The sequence below is a fragment of the Platichthys flesus genome, chromosome 5, assembly GCF_949316205.1.
Source record: "Platichthys flesus chromosome 5, fPlaFle2.1, whole genome shotgun sequence".
NCBI lineage: Eukaryota > Metazoa > Chordata > Actinopteri > Pleuronectiformes > Pleuronectidae > Platichthys > Platichthys flesus.
The window spans coordinates 4,553,514-4,571,444 of NC_084949.1; the positions used below are offsets into that span (position 1 = coordinate 4,553,514).

A 17,931-nucleotide genomic window follows, 5' to 3' on the forward strand; every position below is an offset into this window, starting at 1 on the left:
ACATCCACACACACACACCCACACACCCACACACACACAGGCTGACTGATTAAATGAATGGATTGAAGGAGGAGGTTGATGTGGAGGAGTCAGATAACACCTCCCCCTATCTTTCCCCTCATATGGATCTTTAATGCTCAGTCGTTTAAAAATGTCTGACAAAACTGTGCATGTGAAGCTCTTTCTTGATCCCACTAGGTACCACCCATGAACATGCACAAAGTGGCGTGTCAGAGGGATAAGGATAGAGATGTTCATGGGCGAGAAGGGGACTCCCCACTTGGATCATCTCCTGCATGATTCAAAAGTCTCTTGAAGTCGTTGCCTCTCTCTTTACCTTCCATTACCCCTCCCTCCATTTCCCATCATATACTTCCTGTATGAATGGGTGAGAAGGACAAGCGCTTATGGACGTTATGCAACTTCCCTTGCTTTTAACTGGGGGACCTCCTCTATGTATTTCCCAACTGAAACACTGCAGTTAAACCCTGAAGCCTCCACCTTTAAATAAACACTTTTTGTGCAGTCATGCTAATAATGCCTTCAGAGTACTTGGTTTGCCCTGCAACCATCAAGTGAAAATACTGTCTCCAACAATGAGCAAGTGCTTGTCCATTTTTTTGCACCAGCCACGCAGCAGATTTCAGCTTAGGATGACACTGCCACTTCACAAGATTCACTGCCAAGGCTGAGGGCAAATATCTGATGAGAATTACACTTAAATAACAAGCTAAAGCTAAAACTTTAATGTTGGCTGTAGCTTTGAAAGAACCCAGATCCTGACTCATTTTCCTTTGTCCAAAGTAGCTCCAAGATGAAGGAGTTTGTGCCTCAAGAAATGGGGTTTCTGCTCTGCTCTATTTGAAGCTAACTCTTAAAAACTGAACACCTTCCCAAAAACAAGTTATAGAGCAACTATTTAAATATTTCTTTTAAATAGCGGTTGTAACGTTGAGCACAGCAATTATTCATTCCATTGCCTATAGATGGCAACACTGGTATGCTATTACTCTGCTTTCCTACAGGTACTGTGGCCAGGACGTCTCACAAACTCATTAACGGAAAACAACAGACAACTAAAGTGATGCAAAAATGACAATACAACTTCAAAAGCCAAGGCTTAACTGCTGTTTTACAATGTGTGGCATCTGCGGTTGTGTTGTAGCTTTTGTAGTTGTGTTTTGTGAATTTGTATTTTCCATTAATGTACTTGTCTGAGACGTCTCAGTAACCACAGGCTGTAAGGCAGTCGTACACTGAATATAATACTATATTTTTAGTTACTGGACAATCCTACAAATCACAACCCAGTTCCATTACACTCGTTGCCGCTAAATGCTGAATGGACTCCATTCATAAAGCACTTTTCTACACTTTAACAACCACTAAAAGAGCTTTAGACAGGTCAAATTCACTCAGAGTGCTTCTATTTATAGCATATACTCATGCCTCCCATTCACACACTAATGGCATAGTCATCAGGTACATCATCTTTCCTGGAGCTGGGAATCAAACCACTGACCTTCCACTTGACCACTCTACCTCTTGAGTCACACCTGCCCTCAATAAAGACATCACCTGGGCAAGACAAGCATGTTTGTAGAATGTAATTGTAGCTATCTACAATCTTGTTTGTAGATAGCTAATTTACTCTGACAAATGACTACATTGGTCAAACCCAAATCATATGGTGCAGATGAATTATTCAGTATTTCTTCATCCATAAATTAGGGGAGTCTCTCTCTCTCTCTCTCTCTCTCTCTCTCTCTCTCTCTCTCTCTCTCTCTCTCTCTCTCTCTCTCTCTCATCTCTCTCTCTCTCTCTCTCTCTCTCTCTCTCTCTCTCTCTCTTCTCTCTCTCTCTCTCTCTCTCTCTCTCTTCTCTCTCTCTCTCTCTCTCTCTCTCTCTCTCTCTCTCTCTCTCTCTCTCTCTCTCTCTCTCTCTCTCTCTCTCTCTCTCTCTCTCTCTCTCTCTCTCTCTCTCTCTCTCTCTCTCTCTCTCTCTCTCAAACTGCCCCATAAATAATCGAGATGAATGACAGCATGGTCTTATTAGGAATTCACATAACATGCCACAGCCAAGCTGAGAGCTTGACACTCACTCGCACCACTAAGATCTCCTGTATAAATACTTTGTAGATGAGTGTGTGTGTATAATGTCTGTGTTTTTGTAGTATGTGTGCAAGTTACATATCACCCACTTTTCCACCAATAACCCATACACCCCAGCAGATAATCTATCGCCTTCGCCTTGGGGTTGGGTATCGTTTTTTTTTTTTAATATATATATATATATATATAAACTTGTACTAAATCGATACCATCAAAAAGGTTCCATGCCTGAATGGTGCCAAAAGTGATACCTTTTCTTTAAGGGTCGATGGTAAGACAAATTGGAGCTAGAAATGTAACTGGATTCCAATACCATAGCTCAGATCAATGCTTAATTGAACTAACTATTAACAAAATACTATTTGTTTTCAAACATTTGCTGTGCCTCTAAAATGTCGAAATCCTTTCCCATGAAATACAGGCACAATTTCAACTGTTAACCTTCAGGGTTTTTATCTAGACTTGAGATTCAGGTAGCTACTGGCTAACTGTAGGCTAACGTTACAAGCTGCTAGAGCCAGCCTACAAAATGAGGCACCGAAATCCGCTTTCTGATCAGTCCAGTAGGTGAGGGTCAGGTATCAAATCAAACAATGTGCAAGGCATGAGTGTGTTTGTCTGTGTTACTGCCCACCTCCAGTTCCTGCTCTCTCTGCAGGGCGAACTGTTTAAACGACTTGACGATGATTCCAGCATTGGAGCAATCGTAGACGAAAATGGACGGGCTCCCCATCCACGTCTGCAGGTCGTAGATGGACAGCGGGATGTACTGGGTGTAGTTCTGAAAAGAGAGAGATTGTTTGATGAAGAGGGTGAGCAGAGCAGAGGGAGGGAGGGAGAAATAGTTGAAAAGGGAAAATTATAATGAGGAGTGATAGAGACAGAAAAATGACGATTGTAGAAACGCATGCAATTATATTATAAACAGTCAGGAACTTGGGAGTGATCTTCGATCCTGATTTATCCTTTAATAGTCACTTAAAACAAATTTCTAGGACCGCTTTTTTCCACTTGCGTAATATTTCAAAAATTAGACATGTCCTTTCACAAAAAGATGCAGAAAAACTAGTCCACGCCTTTGTTACATCGAGACTGGACTATTGTAATTCATTATTATCAGGCTCCAGCAGGAAGTCGTTAAAGACTCTACAGCTTGTCCAAAATGCTGCAGCACGTGTCCTGACGAGAACAAAGAGAAGAGAGCACATTTCTCCAATATTAGCATCGCTACACTGGCTTCCAGTTAAATCTAGAATAGAATTTAAAATTCTCCTCCTCACCTTCAAGGCCCTTAATAATATAGCGCCTTTATACCTTAAAGAGCTGTTAATACCTTATAAACCCACTAGAGCACTCAGCTCCCAGAATTCAAGCCTACTTGTCGTCCCTAAATTCTCTAAAAGTAGAGTAGGAGCCAGAGCTTTTAGCCATCAAGCCCCTCGGCTGTGGAATAATCTACCACTTTCAGTTCGGGAGGCAGTCACCATCTGTTCGTTTAAAAGTAGGCTCAAAACCTTTCTTTTTGATAAAGCTTATAGTTAGAGCTAATTAGTGCGCCAGAACGTTACTTGTTCTATTTTATGACACATGACACACGGAGCTTCTCTTTCCAGCTTCTCCTTCCTCTTCTCCATCCCTATCCCCCTTCCCCGGAATCCCTTTGCTTTATCACCCGCAGATCCAGGGCCTCTGTGGCCGCACCATGGATTACGGTTTGTGGATCGCGCACCGGGGGTCGCGGTGTTGGATCCAGTGTGGCGGATTCTGAGTCATGTGGGCTGATCGTGGTGCTGGTGGCGGACCCTGTGTCGCGTTGGCATTGGGCACGGGCGGTGGACCAGGACCGCAGTGGTGGCTTGTGATGGGTCCTCCTGGTGGGCGGCGGTGGACGGTGACTGAGGACTGAAGTGGCGTCTGGTCTGGATGGTGGATCGTGGTCTAGATGGTTGCTGAGCATGGACTGTGCTTCATCAATGCTGCTAGAGACTTTGATTATTGATGATGTTCTCCTGCACGTGGCATCTATTGCACTTCTGTCCGTCCTGGGAGAGGGATCCCTCACATGTGGCTCTCTCTGAGGTTTCTACATATTTTTACCCTGTTAAAAGGGTTTTTTGTAGTTTTTCCTTACTCTTGCTGAGGGTTAAGGACAGAGGATGTCACACCCTGTTAAAGCCCTATGAGATGAATTGTAATTTGTGAATATGGGCTATACAAATAAAATTTGATTGATTGATTGATTGATTGATTGATATATAATACAATTTGGTTCCCTGACAACACTAAATCCCAACAGATCTCTTGTGTCAGTTGCCAGTGACACGGCAGTTTCATTTTACAGGAAAAGGAATGAGTATGAGGAGATAACGGAACTAGGATGAAGAAAGGGAAGAGGACATAAGACATGAGGGTGCAATGGGGACAAGTAGGCAACAGCTAAGCCCAGACAGCAGCGGTGCATCACTCTGAGTGGGTGCTTACTTATAGGACACAGCAATGAACAACTTAATATTTTATCTTGGATTCACAGGTCATCTACTCTCTGCACCCAAGTGGAGCTAAGCCCTGGGATCACAGCCTACAGGTACAATGTGCTTTTATGTTGGGTTGTTAAACGAAATGCACTTCTTGACCACAACAACAACCCAGGAACCTTTTGAGGTCTTCATGTAATTTTTATTCATCTTGACCAGAGGGAACTCTGGGTAATTTAAGTCCCTGGGAGAGAGGATGGACTGGTCCAATACCATGGTGCACCTGCTGAATCTGAACAGTAGCTGTTTAGCGTCATCCTGCAAGCAATCAGTGGTTGTATCAATATTAGGACTAGATAGTAAGATTTCATTTGATTGTATTGAAATATTAAGCTAGGATTGGGAAGCCTGGAAAAAGCTAACAAGAGCAGGCTAGACAAAAACAAAGCCATCTGCCCTCTTGTCAAAGCTACGCCCCCAAAACACATGAACATGCACTGCCTGATGATTGCGAGAGAAGCAGATTTTCTGTGACTCGCTCACTAACTTCTGGCTTAAGGCATTATTCCACAACAAAAGAAAAGCTCAGTCTGAATTGCTAGTCTTGCCTTTTGTGGTCCCATACTCTCCCAAAAATAAAAAGTAGTGCAAGAGCATGTTCCATTAAAGTAAAAGGAATATAATGCATTCTACAGTAGGCTGTCCAACAACAAAATAAATTAAAAAACAAAGTAAAATTCAAGTAACTTTCTGGGGGAATGTCAAAACACTGTAAACTAAAGTTGAGCAGACTGCAGAGCAGTGCTTACAGTGCACCATGCTGTTGGGTCTTTGACTTAAAAGTCCCACACTCGAATTGATCGTGGGCGACTTTTTCCCGCTCCAGCTTGTTCTTTAGGTGAATCCATGTTTTGACTCGGAGCAGCCATCTTCTTACGAAGCGCTTAACTCGCTCCAGCCCTATTTCACAGAACCCTACAACAAACAATACTGTGTCGTGTTATTACAGTCCTGGGATGTCCAGTGACACCAGCTTCTTTTCCTATTCTTTTTAGGCGACTTTATTTATTGGTGGCTGAAATTAAATCAGATTTTAACCTGGTTCACATAATATTTCATTTTTGTTGCGCATGTAATCGCAGCCTATGACATTACAACAACAAATAATCAGGCTATGTTGGGACCTCGTTCCAGCAAAGATTAAGAGCTGTAGAGGGAGTGCGTAAAGGTTGGGGAAAATGTGGTGTTGGTGTGTGATACCTTATTAAAGACCCAGATCTCCCCATTGACTGTAGGTCGTGGCACCCCGTGACCGTTGTAGTGGAAGAGGACTCGCTCCTCCTTGGCATTACGCCTCAGTGACGTGCAAAGCTTCTTCACCTCATCCACTGTGGGGTCCAGACTCTGTTTGTAACGTGCCTAAAAAACAGGGATAAAGGGAGGGAAATGTCATGACTCAGGCATTATAAAATCTCTAAGGACATAATCACATGAGAAAGTCTAAATCCAGGTTCATGCTGTTGCTACATTGTTTACATTTGATCTGAGTTGTCTGACCAACATCCTGTCATCATTGCCTGCAGGGGCTGCATCTACCTATACATGACATTGATTGGTTTCTGGAAAGAAGTGCGACTGACATTGGCGTGTTGTCATTTTTAGAGAGAAAGAGATAGAGATAAGGAGATAGATAGAGAGATAGAGGCATGTAAGACTGTATGGAGATGTATATCTTTGAGAAACTAGGGTGAACAACCAGGAGGGGGATTGTCCTGCTGGTTTTCATACAGATTTGTTTCATGTTGTGTGCATGACAGGCCTTGGTATGAGACACCGCCTGAGGTTTACTGCTGTTTATCTTAATTAGAAGCATTTCTCTTATATGGCATGTCACATCATTTATATGTTAACAAGCTGAAAGGAACCACATGAGGTAAATAGCCATTTGAGGAAACAACTTGACATATTAAGCTGACCTACATGCACTTAAGTAGGAAAGAAGATATTTATCTAAAATCTCAAGGAAACACAAGGGGAGTAAAACCTGAAACACATTTTGCAGCACTGCTCAGAGGGGCCACCTGGATACGGTAAAGGCTATAATCTGAGTTTTTCACCACAAAAGCCGTAGTGTTCAGATGGGAAAGAGTCAAAATAATTACATCACTATTGATTTCATAATCTATTTAGTTTTTTTGGAGGGTTTAATACAGAAGCAGAGTACTGACATTTAAAACTAAACAGACACAATATACTATACACTATTTCCTCTTTCAAAAATGAAATAAACAGATCAAACTGAAAAAGTTGTTCTATTCTCTTATATTCAATTCAAACTCTGTCGTTTCAACTTCCTAATACCTTTAACCATGTTTGATGATATTAATTCATCTGTCAGTTTGTTTTTGCTACAATATATCTATCTATCCATCTACCTTTCTAACTATTTACCTATCTATCCATTAATATTTATCGACAGAAAGGACAAAAATTGTATTGCTATAATTTCTTCCATATGGCCCAGTCATTTAAAAGAATTGGTTCAGATGTATTGATTTGTTGAAAGGTATTATTTGTGCAGCCAAGGAATATTGCCCTGAATCAGCAAGCTGACAAATCTGAGACATTTATTTTGCCCTAATCTAATGTTATAATGACTCAAACAAGGACATTATGTCAAATCTCTGAGAGCCCTTTCATATAATTGAGCAACAATGATTTGAACTAAAAACTTGTGGATGCAAAACCGGAAGGATTTGTTGTAGGGGAACAAAAGGAAAGCTTTTTTCGGGTTCACAAATGTGTTATAAACAAGATGTGGAAAGAAGATAGGAGATAAAACAAGTACAAGTCTTGTATCATACTGTTTTACAAGCTTCACAGAACAGAAAAAACAAAAAAAAGGGACAAATAACACTGCAGTCAATGCATATTCCTGATGTCACCTGTTGCATACTTCCAATCATGCTTCACCAGTGTGAGAAGTTTTGTAAGACTGAGGTCAGCGTGATGCTCGCCCATGAGCCTGTGTACATAGGGTGGAAAGACTTCAGGAACTTTAAAAGGAGTAGCGGCAGGAGAGAGAGCGGACATGTGGATTGTTTGTGCTTTTTCAGTTTATCAAATAATGTGTATGAGTGTGCATGGATGGAAGGGACACAGAGGTGTCAACTAGTTATGCAACAGAAAACCACCCGGTTCAACTCGACTGAATCATAATCACAGTCACTAAGGCCCTTCTGTTATATAACTACATGCATTTTAGCAAACAGCCTGCCTCCTGTCAAATGGCTCTGACTCACAGGAGGAGCCATATTGGAACCACAACTTCTTACAAAACTTCCAACGACTGAAACTAAAGGACGTAAAAACTGTCTTCAGACCATGTTAGACGTGAACGGCCAACCAAGCAAAGAGAAACAGGACTGTAGGACTGAACTCCTTGAAAACAATGAAATTACTTTCAATGGTGCAAGTACGTAAGTCATATTAAAAGCACTTGAATCCTCTCAAAATCAAGTTACATCTCTTTTATTTGTATTTGTTAGTTGCTCCATCATGCTATGACCCTGAACCCCTCCGCTAATATAATTTTGATTTATTAGTTTATTACATATATTTTATTACATATATTTTGTGTATTGGTGTTTCTACGGTTGCCACTTTTTGGCTGCTGTCAAGAAGAAGTGTTAACTACAAAGAGAAAAAGCAATGACAAACGATATGATATCGTTTTAAATAGACTACTTTTAGAAAATGACAATTAAGATGTCTTCTCAAAAAACATCCTCATCCCCTCTGCTGAAGATGATTATTTTTTCATCCGAGTTTGTTTGTTTGTTTGTCTATTAGTTATCGCCATAACACAAAACACAACTTGACAGATTACCACGAAACTTAGTGAAAAAATTAGGTTTGGGTCAGATCCCAGTAAAATTCGGTGCGGATCCAGATCATGGGGCAGTTCCAGGAAGGTATGCTCACTTTTATGAACAGTGCAATGGGACATTCGCCTCTGCAGAGGCATTCGTTCTGAGTGCGCCCCTCTAGTTCACTTTTAATTGCCAAATAATAAGGTCTTCATATTCAATTACCGGATTTTAAGTATATCAGACCACATTTTACTTCGACTTATTTTCCTTCCGACTAGAACAGCCCCCAATCCTGTTACTGTAACTTTGATGCAAACTCAAACTTTCCTTGATGATTATTTGCTATCTTGACAAATTTGAATGATTTTTTTTTTTTGCCCTAATTTCATCAGACCGACCCAGCTGTGTCAAACCCACCACCTCGCTGCTACGAGCTTGTCTTCACTAACAGAAAGACTGTTTTCAATATTTCATCTGATATCCAGCTGATTTTATTTCTTCCCATCGCTGTTTCTATTATCATCTGTGAGACTCTTCCTACAACATGTCACATCTGTCCTACATCGCTCCCTCAATACAATTTACTTTATTAACTCATCTCAATCTCACAACAATAAATTTGTTGCTTGAAGTTCAACAGAATTGTCCTTGTACATTATATCTCAAATAGTGTGGTTTACTGGTGATCAGCAGTAACTTAATGACAATTGATAAAACTGTAAAGTTGAAGTGACTTGAAATAAGTGAACAGTATTTATAACAGAGCACAGACCTGAAAGCATTAGACCTGGGACATACTTGTCATGTATGCTGTATTTATGACTCTTGGAGCTTTACAGTAATTCACGATCAATGCTGTATCAAAAGCTAGAGTTGTGACATTAATGTTTAAATGAGGTTAAATTAGTTGTAATCCGTATTTAAACGGTACTAAATGCTGTGATCCTAATTATGAATAGTGATTTGTAGATCTGATTTGCAGAATAAAACTACCACATGCTCATTGTTCATCAGATCACGTATCCCACAGAGGCCAAACGGAACACCCCTTGATCCAAGGTGCCACATTTCAGCATCCTGCATCTGGGTAAATTGCAGTGCGATAGTAGCGATCGCAGTCTAATACAATTTGGGCATAATCAGATAAGAGTGCCTGAATGCTGTGAGGCGCTGCACTCACACTGACAATACCAAGTTGTATCAGAATGGCAAAATAGTGTTAGTGAGGGACCTGCACTGAGGGAGGTACAAGGCCTGAAATCAGATTTGGTTCAGAGACGAGATCTAGAGGAGATTTAACTCTGGAGTAAAGTGCTGAATGAAATGAGGAAAGGAGGAAGAATGAGAGGGAGAGAGAGGCAGGAGGGACAAATTTACACCTTCTTGTAGATATTACTTCAGATTATTCACAATCATATTTAAGCAAAGCTGTGCATTTCAAATCATGACAGCCGAGCAAATTAAAAGCAAGTGGCTCTGAGAGCCGTACTCCAGCTCCCTTACAGTCCAGTGACATGCAGCCTACGTTAACTGGAAACTCTAAATAAAATGTAAAGGTGTGAGAGTGAACAGTTGTTTGTTTTTATATGTTTCTGAATTGACGACCAGTCCGGGCTAAAAATGAAACCATGTGAAAAGGTGCATCACAATTATAGCGAGCGAAATGATCATGGTTATCATTATTATGGCAGTATTATCAAATGTGCTGTAAACAATTGATTATACTATAGTAATTTGCTTTTTGAAAACATAACATAGGAAACACAAAATGGAACAAAAAGCTTGGGACAGAATCATTCCAATACAGTGTTCATTTGGGGTCTTTTCATACATGTATGAAGAAGTAATTTTCCCAGCTTCTATTGGCTCTGTCAGTAATCTTCTGCTCCTTTCTGTGTCTCTATCATTACACTGCGCACTGGCAGCTTGATGTAGCGAAACCGAGCACACACACTTTAATTCCTGTATTTATGAGTAAGGTTAAAGGAAATTAAAGTAAGTCACTGCAATGTCTTCTGGAGTAATTGGGATATAGCCGTGAGTATGTGCATGCGTTTTTGTGTCCTCGGCCTCGAGGGGGGGCTCCAGCCTCCTGTGGAGGCCGACGCTCTCCTAAACTGCAGCTGTTTGTCTCTTTCTTCCCCTCACACCAACCCTGTAAAACACCTCCATTATATCCATCAAGGCCACAAGAAGCAAATTCTTAAAGGTGTGCTCAGTGCTGGCTGAGTCCCCATTTATCATCGTGTCACTTCCTGAGACCAGGCAACCTTTTCAAAGTACTGTAAGCATTCAGGATTCAATTAAACTACAGGCAGTTAAAGCTGTACAGAGCAGTGGGAGCTTCTCTGGCTTTCGTGACAGGAAACAAAATGATACAAGTTGGAAAGTTCTAGAAAAACTTTTGAATAATCGTCATGATTCAGCACCAATGGGTATATAAAGTATAAAATACATTGGACTTATAAACAAATGAGTATGTGATATATTTATATAAATGTATTCAGTTTAATAAAGTGAGTTACAGCTGAATGAAATACCAGCCGTTCATATATACAGGTAAAAGAGGCTATCTACTCAGAAGATAAGAAACCCAAGGAAGTTAAGTTGGTCACCTGCGACAGCAGCAGCCGCTTGTTGTCAGAGAAAGGAAATGGGAAAAGTCAACCTATGTCCTTTCAATCACCAAGCAATACGTGAGTAACACCGGGCTTAGATAGATGTGAAGTAAACTAAAGGAAGAGAGACAAATGAAAGACAGAGGCAAAAAAACTATAGAAAAACAGTGGGAGTAGAAAGATTAGAGGAGGTGCTTCAAAGCCTAATCTCCCCTGTTAGATCACCACAGCCATGAAAACCCTCATCAGTGACTTGTTTCTTTGTTCTAATGTTTTTCTTACACCTGATCTGAGCTAATCTAAATATCAAGGGTCGAAATTTGCCAGTATTAATCAGCACACAGGACCCCTGCTCATGAAACTTGATTTGGTAAACCTTTTATCTATCTACAGACAAAAACTTTCAAACAAAGTTAGCAGGCATCGGGTGTTTCGCTGCCTTAAAATGCAAAACAATCGGTGCCTATCCTCGACACAATAATCTGATCGTTTGACATCCGTTTCCTCAACTGTCTGTTCTTTGTTCAATATTTGAAGCGTGTGGCTTGATGAATATAGGCTGTCAGATGGATGGAAATCATATCTTCTTCTGCTCATTAAAACGTCACGTTGTGGCTAAAGGTTGTGAACACTAATTAGGTAACCACTTGAAGCAGTAGGGATTCTGCCTTCTCAGCCATCAAAATGGGATTAGAGATCTGAATTGAATAGCTGAGTTGTAAATATTTAGAGCTTTAGTTACTTTCCTACGGTGCAAACTAAACCTTATTATGTTTGATAAGGCATTCAAAAGGATTTGTTTCCCATAAAAAGATTCCATAATTTATTTGCATGTGATAAAATCCTAACAAACCAAAACCGTGAGCCACAGTCACTGAAACTACAACTGTGCTCAGATCTGGAGAATTCCTTTTTCTTTTTTAAAGATCTTCCTTCTGTTGTCAAGCCCCAAAGAAAAAAAAGACACGGAACAATTACTATTATTATTATTATTATCATTACTATTATTATTGGTGAAACAAAGCTGAAGTATGATCACACGGACTACAAAAAGAGTAATAGGACCAGGATGGAGGAGAAAATATGGCCATATCAAAAACATAGAGGAATCAATTACAATGTCTGTGGGTCAACTTTTTTTTTTAAAGAGGACTCAGTCTCAGTAACGAGTTAGGCAAAAACACAATATATGGTACGATTTTGTGGCACAGTGGCACTAATTCCTTTAATATCTTTAGTTGTTTAAGCCCATTACAGCAAATATATTGGATAGACACTCATCAATGTGTTAGAGTACATTGACTCTTTTCTCCAAGGATATAGTTTGAAAAGATACAAGAATGATTGCCTTTCGAAGGGAACAGTTCTTTGACACTAAATGGCACAGTTGGTTCATGCCACAGTAACATTTAGGTGTAATTTACGACTCAGTTCAACAGGTTCACTTATTCCGTCAGTAATTTATGGGCTTGAGAGTGGAGAAACCTTAAGTATGACATCTTCAAGTCACACTGCCTCACGTTAGCCTACACAATCCCTCATTATTCTCACAGGGCTCTTGTCAAATATGCACATAACATATTACACAACCTATCATAGAGGTTAAACTGCAAGTCTCCATTCTCTCCACTACACTTAACAGCTCCAACACAGAGGCAGTAATTCCGGTCTCTCTTTCACACTCGCACAGACACATAAAAGTGTAATGTAGCATATAGTAAAGTATCAAAGTCAATGACATGACGTCATTGATGACATCATGTTAGGCAGTCTATTTCAAGACCAGAAATATAAAGTCTTAAGAAGCACAACACTGGTGGTGATCGTAGCAACTAGACAGACAGGCGGCCGTATTACAGGTTATTACTGCTCACTTTCTAAAGCTAACAATTTGAATCCTGCTATGCCTTTATACAGTCATTGTGAATCAACTGTTTGTGTGTGACTGACATGGACAGAACTCAAGGCACATATGATATATGTAGTGTCTGGTGGTAGAGTGTCAGCTTTTTACAGAAGACATGACAAAGGCAGGCGCAACACCTCCAACTCTGAGACCATGCTAGAAATAGTGGATTGCTCCCTTCATGCTGGGACGGAGTTGTTTCAGATTAAAAGGTTCCAAATATCTTATGGGTTATTTTTACAAGAAGGTGTTAAGATAAAGCTACAGATGCACTTTTGAACTGTTGCATCAACTGCAGTAATGCGTGGCAAAAAGAGAGATGCGCCAGAAGATGTGGCTCAATCTTGGTGACCTATATTACATGCATTCCGAGCTTTGGCTTTGACTGCAAGATGTTTAAGGTAAAATGTATTTTAGAAGTAGGGTAACCAAGTAGGGTAACAGGCTCAGACATTCAGATGACGCCTTAAATAGAACTGCTGTTTTTTGCATCAAGAGGTCAGCAGAGCTGATTTTGGCAAAGGATGCCTCCTCAGAGGTATTCCGGGCAGGTCCAGTTGAGCAAAGACCACACGGCAGATGTGGAACACGCTGGAGGAAATACATTAGCCATCTGGTATGGCCACAGCCCGAAGGATCCCAGAGAAGAACTGAATGACAGTTATGTTGACAAATGTTTAAGCCCTGCTGTTACTCAGTACCACGAAGACCCAGACCCACATTAGAGGGGGGAAATGGATTAATGTGTAGATTTTCATATGGTGATCCTTATTTTTTAAATAACGTCCTAATCACAGCAGTTTCTTGTCCTAATATCCCTTCTCCACTACAGGCAATGGTGTGATTATGGAAGTATACTGAAGTTAAGAGTTTAATCTATAAGGACAGCTGGACATAGAGATGTTCTCTCTCTACATTCGTTCAATAGGATTACAATAGTAAAAAAGTGTTTTCTGATAACAAGGGAGGAAAAGGGAAACCCTACATATTCCAACAGTAAAGATCTGAAGCCAGCAATGCCATTTAAACTAGGAAGAGGAAAACAAATGGACACTAACTAGGATGAATAAACTATACTTATTCAAATCTAGCTGAGAAAGTGCATTCAGTTAAATAGCAGCTAGAAGCTGGCACTCGGGTGAGCGGGTCTGTGTGCTGGTAGTCACTTCCCCAGTGACAGCAGTCCTGCTGGGTCCAGTGTGTCCAGGCTGAGTCAGTTCACAGCAGGTCGGATGAAGGGGAGGGAGAGATGACACATCACCTCCCAATCCTGCCAACAAACACCTCCTGTTGAGACTACACTGCAATTTCTCAAAAATACGCTCTGAGAGGTGTGGACAATTGGACATTTCAAGAGTTGAAGTCAAAATCTCCTTAAAGGGACATGAGGAGAAAAATGGATCTATGTTTTACATTTAATATGCATACGTCAGTGTGTAAAACCTAAAGATGGGTGAATATGTTTGTGACTAAATATTCTTCTATTCAACATGTTTGTGTTTAAAAAGCGTAATCTTTTTCAGTATAGGTCAAATATCCTGTGTGTTTGTTTAAAAAAATTATAATGTGCACTGAAAACTTCTGTCTTTTTAAGATCAAAATGATACAAATATTATGGTAATTTAAATATTATTCAACTGTAGAAATAAAAGTGAAAAACTCAATAACTGATTATTTTACACAAGCATTTCAGATGTAAAGTGTGCGTAAAAGTGCTCTTCAGTGTGCGTAGATTCTGTTCTGACATAAGAACAAAAGCCAGATAGGAAAACACTGGTGAATGATAGAATCTTCGTGAAAACTGCAAAAGTGGGCGTTATTGAGAAATTCTTCTTTACAGCGGTTGGAGACTGAGTCCCATTGCTCTTTGAAAGGTTGTTCGTACATGATTATGCTATAATATTATCATCATATCAGATGTGTACAATGAAATCCTTAAATCTGTCGATTTCAGTGAGCTTTGCCTTTGGCCTGCTCAAGTAACATAGTTACGTTAATTGTGATACCGCATAGATCTATTTTTGCCAACAGTCAACACCATTGTGTGTGGGTTTATTTATTTGTAATGTTCAGGAGTCAAAATCAGCCCAGATTTAACACTGAAATCTCTTGGGCCGTTAACAATACACATGACAAATGTGAACCCGATAAGATTAATGGTTCCCCACATATGCGGACCACAGACAGACAGAGATTGTAGTTATGATAGTATCAGAAATGTAATTATTACCTGAACCTTAAATTTGCTTCCAACTTAGGTTGTAAGCATCAATAAATGGTAACAGTTACTATGTTAAATAAGTAGCCCCATTGCCCTAACATCAGTATTCTTACAGAAGTGGACTCCGCAATATCAAGTATTAAACTATATGGTAGCTAGAAGTTGTCTTGATTGATGTGACCGTAAGCATAAATCTGTTCCCTCTGACTTGACACTTGACTTGGACAACAGCTTGTACTGTTGACTCGGACTCATCTCGATTTTATCTTGATACTCGACCCAAACCAGTCGGTAGTCAAGCAACATTAGGCTTATGAGGTTCCTTGCATGACATATCATCATATGTGCTAAAGTTATCATAACTTGACTTGCAAGAAAGAAAGAATGAAACAAAGACGAAAAAAAAAATCACTTGATTCTCATTTAAGAGAAAAAGCAGAAATCTAATAGGGTGCATTATACAGACACCTCAGTGAATATCAATGTTGTGTGTGTCTGTTTTGATAGAGAAGGGGCAGAGAGGCCTCTTAAGTACCAATCCAACTAAAAGCTGAGTTCTGAGAAGCTCTCAGAATACTTTGTGTTGTTTCTGTGTATGCGTGTGAGTACATATTTGTAATTCAGTCATTTTACCTTATGAGCGGGCAGACATGTGATGAAAGCTAAAACCTTAAAATCTTTAAGCAATCTATAAAGATTAAAGTGATTGAAGTCTATGTATTTCTACATTGTCTCCTCTTCTATTGTCTTTACAGTACAATAACAAAGTGCTGTGAATAGATGCACTGTATGAATGTGTGTGTGAGTGGGTGAATGTAAAACTGTACTGTAAAGCGCTTTGAGTGGTCCTCAAGACTAGAAAAGCGCTATATAAATACAAAAACATTTACCATAACTATGAGCTCAAAGAGATAAACTTTAGTTTTGAGGATGTCTTAGGTGAATAGAAAAGGTGGAACAACTGCGCTACACAAAGATTGAAACAGTGGAATGTTCTTGGCCAGTCTAGACTGTCACTTGACCTCGGAAAAGCTCAAAAACGGCAGAAACTCATATTTTTCATTTTTAGTGAATATGTCGGAGTTTAGAATTATAACAGATTAAAAACCTTGCTATCTGAAAAAGGTGTAGATAAATAAATAAATGAAGTTGAAGGACAGTCAGCTATTAGTTGGATATCCATTTGGTATTAAACTGCTTAAACTGTCTTAAGTTTAGAATTAAAAGAGACTTTATTAAATTATATAACAAGAAAATCACAGGTTTGATGCACTAAATATTAAGTGTTGTAGTTAAGGCCACTTTTCCACTGGTCAAAAAACCTACTAACACCCAGTATCATGGGAATTTAGTCTGCCAAGTGAATAGATACAATTAGCATTCACTTTCGTAAAATGACTCTGCAAGCAACAGGATTTTAAATCAGCTCCAGCTCGGACAGTGGTGATGGAAATATGACACGAAAGGCTTGTGAGGAAAGGGTTGTCAACAGATCAAAACTCTACGGGATTTTATTAAACATATTTTTTTTGTCCCATTTCCCTCTAAAAAGCCAAATATTAGATGTTAAAACTGTCCTGAAGTTTCCTTTAGATACACTGAACGCATCAGTAATTCACAGTGACCTGTGGTGCGACAGATGCGTTTGAGCAGCTATTATTAACCAAAGCAGCTGGCTACCTATTACAGCACTCTCCACTGCTCTAATCAACTGCTGCCCTCATTTCCAGCCGCCTGCAGGGAGAGTTACACCAGTATGTGATTGAGGAGCGATTGGGGCAGGCAAGATTGCCACAAACCATTAGCCCAGAGACAGCGCTTTGGGATTGCTAAGATGCTGTCAGATGTCTTGACCGTGTGTGTGTGTGTGTGTGTGTGTGTGTGTGTGTGTGTGTGTGTGTATGTGTGTGTAACTCCAGTCAGTGAATCTAATCAAAGTCAAATCTAAGTTTTCATTCCATTATCTCCTACAGTTATGACATCAAACAACTCAGCGTCCACTGGCCTATATCACATCTCCCTCACAGAGATGAATAAGCTAAGAGGTTATAGCTTTGGGAATAGGTAAAAATTGTCCAATGTCACAAAACAACGCATTGTAATAATAACTGTTAGTCACTTCCATTTTATAACTAAAAAAATGGTGTCTCTTGTTAAGTCAGGGTTTGCTCAGATCCACTTACTCCGAGAAACGACTGCAGCAGTAGAGCAATTAGCTAGAATTAGTGTTGATCTGGAGCCCAAACATACATATCACAGCCATTTATGCTTTGACACCCAAAATAGTAATGCGTAATGCCTGCTTAACAACCAAAGTAAAGAAACAACAATCTGTCACATTAATTTTGTCGTTTACAAATGGAAAAAGGAAATCAGGGATATGTGTCTAGTGAATTATATTCAAGCTCATGTTACGGGAAAAAAAACTGCTTTTTTATTTTATATTTTGTTTTAAAGCAGAACACTTGTAGTTGTACCAAGCTTTAAGGCATGATAAGTTGCCTCAAGCGAGGTCACTTAGGTCAGTGTCAGTTGGCGCTGTAGACGCCAAAATGAACAATCTGCTCCTCTGAAGGTTCATGGTTATTTTCACCCTAACAAGCATAACACAGCAGTCTGTGAACGCTCATTCCTGAGATGCAGTGTATGCATCAGATTTCGACCAGGAAGAAGCATGGATTTAGAAAAGGGTCATATCTCCACTTCTGGTGGGTTTGTTTATATATTCT

General features: G+C 39.8%; 1 protein-coding gene across 4 annotated transcripts in view; it reads right to left on the bottom strand.

Annotated features, from left to right (window-relative positions):
- Nucleotides 1–17,931, bottom strand: part of rptor (regulatory associated protein of MTOR, complex 1) — a 150,959-nt gene that overhangs the window by 90,981 nt on the left and 42,047 nt on the right. For all 4 annotated transcript variants that reach the window (XM_062387655.1, XM_062387653.1, XM_062387654.1 and 1 more), the window contains exons 5-6: nt 5,846–6,004; nt 2,746–2,892 (exon numbers count right to left, since the gene is read on the bottom strand). In XM_062387655.1, the coding sequence (XP_062243639.1) occupies nt 2,746–2,892; nt 5,846–6,004 (306 nt within the window). The remainder of the gene's footprint in view (nt 1–2,745; nt 2,893–5,845; nt 6,005–17,931) is intronic.